The sequence below is a fragment of the Aythya ferina genome, assembly GCF_964211825.1.
Source record: "Aythya ferina genome assembly, chromosome: 1".
Lineage (NCBI taxonomy): Eukaryota > Metazoa > Chordata > Aves > Anseriformes > Anatidae > Aythya > Aythya ferina.
This window is the reverse complement of record NC_140296.1, coordinates 61,567,232-61,577,448: the sequence shown is the minus strand read 5'-3', so window position 1 is coordinate 61,577,448 and position 10,217 is coordinate 61,567,232. Positions and strand designations below refer to the sequence as shown.

The following is a 10,217-nucleotide window of genomic DNA, read 5'->3' as shown; positions in this document are numbered from 1 at the left end:
CTGTGTGGAGCCAGGAGTAGGACTCAATGGCCCTTGTAGGTCCCTTCCAACGCAGGATACCCCATGATTCTGTTAACAGCATCTGAAACTTCATTATGCAGGCCTGAAGACGGCTTGTGAGCCCTACCAGGCTTTTAGAACTTTTCTACTGGTTTAATGATGCAAAACCAGAAAAGTCCTCAGTATTTTGCTTTACTTTGTTCAACATCTTCATCGACGACCTTGATGAGGGAACAGGGTCCACCCTCAGCAAGTGTGCCAGTGATACAAAGCCGACATGCCAGAGGGCTGTGCTGCCATTCAGAGTGACCTCAACAGGCTGGAGGGATGGGCCAAGAGCAACCTCACGAAGTTCAACAAGGGCAAGTGCAAAGTCCTGCACCTGGGAAGGAGCAACCACACATATCAGTACAGGCTGGGGGACGACCTGCTGGAGAGGAGCTCTGAGGAGAAGGACCTGGGTGTCCTGGTGGACGACAGGTTGACCATGAGCCAGCACTGTGCCCTTGTGGCCAAGAGGGCCAATGGGCTCCTGGCGTGCATTAAAAGGAGCGTGGCCAGCAGGTCAAGGGAGGTGATCCTCCCCCTCTACTCTGCCCTGGTCAGGCCTCACCTGGAGTACTGTGTCCAGTTCTGGGCTCCCTGGTACAAAAAAGACAGGGATCTCCTGGAAAGAGTCCAGCGGAGGGCCACAAAAATGATACGGGGCCTAGAGCATCTTCCCTATGAGGAAAGGCTGAGAGACCTGGGTCTGTTCAGCCTGGAGAAGAGAAGACTGAGAGGGGATCTTATTGATGTTTATAAATACCTGAGGTCTGGGAGACAAGAAGGATTTGGCCAACCTCTTTTCAGTGGTGTGTGGGGACAGGACAAGGGACAATGGCCACAAGATGGAGCACAGGAGGTTCTGCACCAACATGCGAAAGAACTTCTTCACAGTGAGGGTGACAGAGCACTGGGACAGGCTGCCCAGGGAGGTTGTGGAGTCTCCTTCTCTGGAGATATTCAAGGCCCGTCTGGATGCCTACATGGGCAGCCTGCTCTAGGGAACCTGCTTTGGCAGGGGGGTTGGACCTGATGATCTCTCGAGGTCCCCTCCAACCCCTGCACTTCTGTGATTCTGTGATTTTAATAGTAAGATATTTTAAAATAATGCATCTGTGTCATCAGTGATTCCGTGTAGAAAGGCATGACTATACCTGCTACAACTAGGTCCACATTTGACAGTGTAAATTCTTAATCTAGTAACTCCTCTCCTGCCAGTGTCATATGGCCGTACGTCATACAGTCTTCACTGGTCTTCTGCATTTAATTAGAACTTAATACTTAGCTTCCATTGTGCCTGGCAACAGATCCACACCTTGAAATCATGTGTCTACTAGCGTGTGGCTGAACACACACACACACAGATGACCTCACAAGAAGTGCTTTTTAAAGTAAAGCTGCAAGCCCTCTCTTCGAATTTGAAACACAGCCATCTTCCAAAGTATTTTAAGGTGAAGATGTGAAAAGCAAGTAAAATAAACCCGAGTGTACACTGTTTTAAAGATCGTGTCTTACAGAGTACAAATCTTGTCATGTTAGAGTCACGTATCTAAAATTTTAACGTGAACAGACACATGCAAACTTAGTTGATACCCGAAGAAAGTTCTTGAAGATTCAGTTTATAGCTAAGTACTCAAGATGACAGTGATTATTATTAGTACAAGATGCTTTGATTTATTTGAAAACAATGAAGCACATGCAGCAAGCTCTGGAAATACTAAAAAAATCCCCAAGCCAAGCACAACAACAAATTTAAGCTAATGTCTTGTGTGAGCATGATGGCAACGGCACGTGCTTCCAGGCACCACATCAGCAAATTCAATCTAAGAACACAGCCCAGATGCAGTTCTTCAAGCACATGCGTGCCAGAAATAGCTTGTCTCAGGTGGGATTCACCTTTCTTTAATCATCTTGTTTGTCTCCAGGAGGCACCGTGGAGTTTTGCTGGTCTGGCCAACAATCTGCAAAACGCCTGGTCAATTTTCCTACCAGTGCAGCTCAGCCAGAATGCAGCTCTCCATCTGAATACACCGCAGGTATCGGGTAGTGAACCGCACAGAGTGTAAAGTGTATTTAGAACATTGACTCCGCTGCAGTCGGTACCATTTTATGTGAAAATGTTCAAGGGAGAGTACAGTTTCCAGGAAAATCAGACAGCCAATGTTTTTAAGCTATTTTTGCAGTTCAGGGCTGATACAACCTTTACAGTCAGAATATCTACTGTGTGTTTCTGTGATTCAGTCAATCACAACTTAGTTGTTCACATTTGCTTCCACACACTGACAAAACTAAGCAGTTCTACAGTTATACTGAGAAAGATCACAGAGAAACATGATTTAAAACCTATTAAGGACTTGCTCAAACTGCCAACAAAATATAATATCTAAACACGGTCTTCAGATACAATGTAATATGTTTATTTTTTTTTTTAAAATCCAAATTGTAAAGGTCCCTTTTTAAACAAAACAAAAAAATCAACACAATTCAGAGGGCTTATCTCATTTACCATATTCTTCCCACCCACTCTCCATTTATCATATCACAAAGCAGCAACTTATATTATTAGTGCTCGTATAGTGCACTTATATGAATTCTGATTTGTGTATTAAGCTTTAAATACAATGTATATCCATGAGCATAGCCCAGAGTACACAACATTACATTTTCAAAGCATGTTAAAAAAAGGACAATAAATGTATATCCAAGACAGTCAAACTCAAATATTTTGACCTGGCAAATTCTCTAACAAGTAACAGTAATTTTAAACTGCATACAAAGCAGAACAGTGCCAACATGCCTCCAGTCTGTGAGCTATGGTAAAATATCAAGCATACACGTAAAGAGGAGAAGCAAAAGGAAGATGCCACAAATTCAGAACTAACCTGAGGCACACCCAACTGCGACTGAACAAAGGCAACCCACCTTCCCACTCTATAATGCAAAGAGCCCAACAACAACAAAAAGCACTCCTATGCTACGGAAAAAGTTAATGTTTAACTTTTTCCAAATTTTGTCTCCGCGTTTTTAAACAACTTGCTCAAAAAATGTAAAGATGAACATCTAATTATACTGAACAAATGTACAAAACCGTAAAGTCAGAGAAGCTCCGTAAGATTGCCACTTTTCAACCTTGCATAGTGATAGCTGGCATTGATATTGCTACCATAGCTTCAGCAGAAGATAGGGAAAAGGAAAATCTTTACTTCTAAGTATGCACATATGTAACATTTTCTTCACAAAATTCATTTAAACGTTGTTTTAATAAAAGGGGAAACAGCTCTAAAAAGGGAAAGATAGTGTTCACAAGCTGAGAAATAAAAAAATACAAAACCAGAACATTCCATAAAAAATGAAAATAATAACCATTCCATCGTAACAGCACCTATTTTATCACTAAATAAGCCCCATACATGCAACAAACTACAACTATTGTATAAGGCTGTCAAATTAAAGGTTTACTTCTCATATAAACAAAGTGTAAAAATAGCAATAAGTTGCAATCTTCAAATTTAATGCTATGTGAGGATTTCGTCCCCCCAGATTCATTTGGTAGCAATTTCAATATGCGTTTGATACAAAGGTCATCGATCTAGGAACCGTGGTACAAATACATTGTGCCTAAGACAGTGTTGTCATACCTCTGTTCGACTTTAACAGAATTGGAATGCTCAACAACACTACTAAGCTCGGGGATGCTTTCAGCAGTATCCCCAAAACCATGGTAGTGTCCATAGTGCAAAGTATCTCCAGGGTCTTCCACCCACGAGGGCCGGTTGGAAACGCAGCTGCTCGGGCTTCCATTCAGGTGAAGGGACCCACACATATCAGTGGGGTTATTCATGGCCTTTTCCGGCTCCTCGGTGCCATTACTGGTATGAATTCGATGCCTGCCGGGAGAAGTTATCCCAGGAATGATGCCGTTAGGTGTTATTGTTACACACTCCTCACGCCTGGTATCCATCCCACTGAGCTGCTGCGCGGCGGTGAAATCCAAATGTCCATTGATGGCACATCCATTTGTCAGTGCATTCAATATGGAGCTACTGTTATTCATATCTGCATTAAGAAATACACCTGTCACCAAAAATTAAGAATAAATCGAAATACATCAAAATGTCTCCACTATACTCCACTGATCTTAAAAACGTTTCCATACACAGCTTCGAAAATAAATCTGCCCTTTCTTTATTTGTACCAACATCGGTAGTTCAAAGCAAGGAGAGCTGAGCACTAAGCTTGAGTCATGGATTGTGATGTCGAAATATCTATCTACGTTCAATGTGCAAATATACTGGTATTAATCTTTCAAAGACAAGGTGAATTGCTCAGAAATGATTTCATTTAACTCTGTGAAACAAGTGTAGCAGGCAGCATTCCGGACAGCATTTTGAAAGGTGGAATAAAAGGCTTGTTTCCATCCTAAATGTAATGCCCTCTTGGGATAAAAGATCATATATGTACAAGAACTGAGTATCTCTGAGAGGGTGATGAGTTGTTTTTTATTATTTTTTATTTTCAGTAATAATCTGTGTTTATTTATTTATTTATTTTTCTTTTCAGTGGTCACTCTCACAGCATGGTATACTCTGAAGTAGGCCAAAAAAAAGAAATACTATGTTGGGAGGCTAATATAAAATGTTTCAAAGTTCCTTTATTCAGAAAGTACTTCAGTTTATCTAGCAGCCTGCTAGATAAGATCGTGAGCAGGTTTATATTTAATGAGTTTATAATAACATCTGTACAATCCACATGCAAAAGGCCATACAATAGCAACAGCAGAGTGCACAGAAGACTAAAAAAGGTTAATGGCAGGAAACAAAATTCTAAAAACGTGCATGCAAAAAAAAAGAGACAACTGTTTTAGAGCAATTTCTCTTTTGAATTTAGTAATTAGTACAATAATTATTATTTCCATTAACAGATTTCAGCAGCATGGCTGAAATGTATTTTTTTGCAGTGGTACTCAAAAGTACTAGCTCAAAAGCTGCATGATATATTCTGCCTTAAAAATGCCTACTAGCAAAGGATGTTTAAAAGTTACATCTATATTGGTAAAGATTAGCAAGGCAAATGTAGAAATGCAGACCCATAAGGTGACATTTAAAGATTTTACATTGTTCTTGTGCTCGAATACATGCACATGTGTTTGTGTATACATGAATGCATAAACCTATGTGCAAAACAGGGTTGTATTTACTCTATATTTGCAAATCAAGCCCATAATTAGACTGTGGGTAACTATCCACACTTATAAAACATTGGGTTTTTGTTAAAGTGATGTATTATGAGTACCACTGTTTGACAAGGAAGAACCAGAAGCTTTGGTTCCCTATTAGACCTTCGCATGGACATGATTTGAAATATGGATTACGATACTGATACTTCACATACAGCACTGCACAATGCCAAGAAATGTATTAGCTTTGTAACTCGGTGGATATACTAACCGGAATTTCCTGTATCATCCCTACATGAGTTAAAATAACCACATCAACTGAACTGGCTAACCACAAATTCTCACTGAAAGTGAAAAAAAAAAAAAAGCACCCAAACCCATCAAGACATCAAGGCTAATACTTCAGTGATGAAAACGCACAGAAGGAATTTCAGATAGTGTTTATTAACTGAAAAGTGCAAAATGTTAACTGGTTAAAAATAAACCCTTATAGGCTGGCTTTGCCAAATCAAATTTAATAAAAATGGCACTACTGTTAGTTAAGATGCAAAAGTAGGTAATGAATAATTCTAGTGATAATTATAGAATGTTACTACTTGTTAAAAATTAGCACCTATAGCAAGAGAGAATATTTATGAAAGACAATCATTTTTCCATAAATAAGAACACTTGGTAATTATCACTGGAAAATATCATAATCTACTTTTTAAGTACTGACTGTATATATATATGTATATATATTACTTCTAATATATTAAAATATCTATCCGTCATCATTCCCTTTGGCGAATCTGATCTGTGGTACAAAGCATAAGCATTTTTATCACAGAACACGCTAAGAAATTCATTTCTCAATAATAATGATAAAGCACTATAATAGTAACTCTATGAACACCCCGGGGTTACCAAAAGCATCTTCATTCAGCAGCCCTGAAAAAAATCTTAGACCATTAATATTCACTAGCACTACTGACATGATGACTGTTTCATGAAGATCAACGTACAAAGTCCAAACAATTTTCCAAGGTACTTTAGTTCCAAATACCAGTTTAAGCCCAGCAATATGAAGCTTTTTATTTGCATTAAAAACCACAGATTTGCTCATAGCAGGATCCTGCACTTATATTGCTGTCTGAATAAATTTTAAACACACTACGCATGTCTAGACTACCCTATATAGCATTTTTTGAACTATTTTGAATATAGCTTAGTTGTTGTATTATTTTCAAAGCTATATATAAGTGCTACAATGTTTCCCTATCAAGTCTTATTAGCAATGAAATCTATTTAATGGAAATGAAATGAATCACTTAAATTGTTTCTGAATCTTCTATAACCTGAAATCATGGCAACTAAAAGCAATGCACAACATAATACAAGCCTTAAGTTAAAAGTGAAACAGCCACTGTCGAGTTCGGTTTATCTGAGAACTACTAACAAACCTTCTCTTTCACCATTACAATATTTGTCATGAAACAGCTAATTTTAGATACCCACTAAAACCCCAGAATAGTGGGCGTTACAGCAATACAATGGTTTTCGAGACTCTAGATGACAATGTGCAAAAGTAAAGGATTAAGACTGATACTTAAAAATAAAATGCGTATTGGTTCTTGCAACGACAAGGCGTTTGCATTGCAGAAACAGTGTATATTTCAATTTCTTTTGGTCCAACAGAACTACTCTCCTGTTGTTTGGTGTCTTCAACCATTTGAATGTTGTTGTAGTTAACAGGAAACTGTCCACTCCCACCTGATACAACAGCAAACTCTCTGTCAACGTGCATATTGTCAGCATCGTCCTCAACTCCTCCGTTCATCATTGGTATTAAGCCATCAAAGCTGTAAGCTGATGGAAAAAAAGAGGCAAGCTTAGTCACTGGTGCACACTTCAACATTCAGCCAACAGGTAAGTATTTTGGTTATTAAAACAAGAACTTTCTACATAGAAATCTTGGAATCAGAGAAAGGTCTGGGTTGGAAGGGACCTTACAGCCCACCCGGTTCCAACCCCCTGTCATGGGCAGGGACACCTCCCACCAGCCCAGGTTGCCCACAGCCCCATCCAGCCTGGCCTTGCATCTTTGTTGTTTGCTTTTGAAAGCTTCTGATTTGTTTTGAGATTCCAAATGGGAAATGAGCAAATGCTCAGTAGTTACACTTTCATTTCCATCCTTCAAAATGGAGAATTACCAGAGTACCTATCACACTTTGCACCTGTGTATCAGTTGCTAGCCTGATGTACTAACAGGTTGACTGAAGAGGAATTTAGGTTACCCACATTTAAGCTTTACAGCGTGCCCGATGGATATGAAGCAGTCTCTATCCCAGAGGATGTCCGCCTGGCCAGCCGGGACTGCTCCCTCCTTGGCTCCCAGTTCCCAAAAACCCCGTCCCAGCCCTACGAGACTGCTCCAGGGCTCCCTTCAAGAGCTGAACAAACCAATCTCTTTTCTGATAAAGCCAAAAAGTGGCTACTCTGCTGCGGGAAATGCTTTAACAAGCCAGACAGGCTTGACTGCAGTGTCTCTTCCAGCTACCAGCTGAGGTACTCCTCCGGTATTAGCCCAGCAGACCCCGCACTGCTCTCACACCGACACTAACACACCTTTTTGTACCCTGCATACACTCAGCACTGTTTTAAATGGTTACATTAGTAGACTACAAGTCAGCTTGCATTATCTTGGGCACAACAGAAATTTTGGTAATTTGTTTGTAAGGATCCTCCAGCAATTACTAATGTGTTTCAGGGCCAAAGAGCTCGCATGGGGCTTAAAGGAGACCAGGGCCTTGGATCAGTGAACCTCACATCATCCTAAACTAGGAAGGGAAAGGCATATTCTGCAGCCACCCAGAGGAATATGGCGTGCAGTTCCACACTGGCACATCCAAGGGTACACCCGGCACTGTTCCCTGTCCCCATCCCACAAAGGGCAGGCAGCAGCCACGGTGCTGATACAGCCGGTCACCTCTTGCTCGCAGCGAGCCAGCGTTGTGTGGAGCACGCAGGGCAGCCTGCCAAGGGCCAAGAGCTAGGTGGACGGGGATGGGACTGTGACAAATGCACCCGTAAGATGGGTTGGCCCGGCGTTCATCACCTGTGCATTTGACCCCGTGCACCAAGCAGCCTGGGAAGCAGGGAGAAGAAGGTGCTGGATCCGATTTCACAAAAATGGACATAAAACATAAAACCCTGCTAATGTTTCTAAGCCCAAACTATCTGGTGTACGTTCTGAATGCTGTCTTGAAACAGGAGTAGTTACAGATGTATATTTGTTACATTCAGCTTATGGTGCTCATTTTTATATTCCAATAGCAGAGAGTAATTCATTTCCATCGCAGTGTATCATGTATCAGCGTTGCGTAATTTTGAGGCCAAAGGGTTTTAATACTGTGTGCCTGGCAGCAGGTATACATGTGTGCATATGAACAAAATTATGTGTACGTAACTCATGCCCCCTGCCCAGTTTAGCTATTTCAGGACAGCTCAAGTATTTCTCCCAACCCTGCTGCTTACAGTCCCACGTTAAGGCACGATGTAGAGGTTTTCCAAAGGAGGGATTGTTCTAACTCGGGGTATGGCCATCAAAACCCTACCCCTTCCAGCAAACACAGGGTGTCTACACGCTCTGAAATCTAGAATCTGCCACGCAAACAGCTTTAAAGGAAAGGACAAGAGGACAGTGTGCCTGTGATAAGGGCAAAATTGCCCCAAAATTGGTAGTGCTTTGGAAAAAGGCTAGCTAAGCACGAAGATACATTGATGACTTCTTATTACTCACCTTCACTGTTTACAAAGTGCCTCAAGACCAGTGACTCATTCCCACCCCAACAGGCTTCCTGCATTAATATGACAGACATTACTGATGCTGATGCCTTTGAAGGCAGACACATCCGATCAGAAACTTCAGCTTCAACAGTCTGGATGCACCTCTTAATTACTCTGAAAACCCTCAAGCACATGCAGAAAAGCATCTCCCTTTGCTCGCAAAGGTCTTAAAGACTTATACTTGTAAAAAAATTCAAGAATTACTCACACTGCTTCCCTACTCTAATGTCTCCATTTTTGGTTAGGAGACCTCATTCACTTAAACATCATTTTGTTTGCCCCATCCACAGCTGCAGCTGTTTATGCTGAAAGGAAATGCAGATACTGCTATTTCTTGGCAACATACATCATAAAAATAGCTAGCCCAGTGCCACTCCTGCACATTTTGGGGGAAACACAACCTCGTGACTAGATTGGAGGAATTTTCTGGAACTAAGAGATTGCTGGTTATGAACAGTCAGAAGGAACAACTCTTAAATACTACGGAGAGACAATACTGATGTCATTTACATTGTCCGTATCAATTTTAAAGCATTGTTTTGGCCTCATTTCCACTCTTGTTCACTGGAATTAAGCACCAGCTGAGCCCATTTTATTTGGCTTGCTGGAGGCCGCATCTGTTAGAGCGACATAAACTTTAACTGATGAAAGTGGCTTCAGTGACGACCTGCAAAGTCCCTCTCCCAGTGCTGGATGCAGGAGTAACAAAGGAGGTTTGAATACCGAATGCTGGATTCCCTTTAATAAGAGTTTAATGGAGTTAAAGACCAGAACTATCAAGGTACTATCCCATCACGGCTGGCAGGGGAAGCAGCGATATCCTCATCGTACAAGGCCGAAAATGAATCCTCAAGATTCATTCTAGTCTGACACCCTCCTGTAACTTATCCGTTCCCCTTCCCTTGGAACAAAATCCTGGGGATTTAATGTACGCTCACTTAATGTCACCGATATAATCTGTATCAACTGAGAAACTTTTTTTTGCATCACATTTATTTCATCCATCTTGCCTAGTAAACAGTTTCTGAAGTGTGAATGAATCCCGAAATGGAAAATTACCATCAGAACACCCGGGCTTCTTTGTGAATTAAGGCAATATTATGTTGCTCTCCAAAACAAGAAGAAATTGAGGAAGGAGCAGAAGCTAATTTCAGCTGCTGCTCTTCTG

The 10,217-nt window shown here is 41.0% G+C and overlaps 1 protein-coding gene across 2 annotated transcripts in view; it reads right to left on the bottom strand.

The window, feature by feature from the left end:
- Positions 1-2,440: 2,440 nt before the first annotated feature.
- ANKRD10 (ankyrin repeat domain 10) overlaps positions 2,441-10,217 on the bottom strand; it is a 36,509-nt gene continuing 28,732 nt past the window's right edge. The window contains exons 5-6 of one of the 2 annotated variants that reach the window (XM_084515138.1): positions 6,974-7,069; positions 2,441-4,119 (exon numbers count right to left, since the gene is read on the bottom strand). In XM_084515138.1, coding sequence (XP_084371264.1) covers positions 3,635-4,119; positions 6,974-7,069 — 581 coding nt within the window. In that variant the 3' untranslated portion in view covers positions 2,441-3,634. The remainder of the gene's footprint in view (positions 4,120-6,973; positions 7,070-10,217) is intronic. The other variant, XM_084515139.1, reaches the window with a different exon arrangement.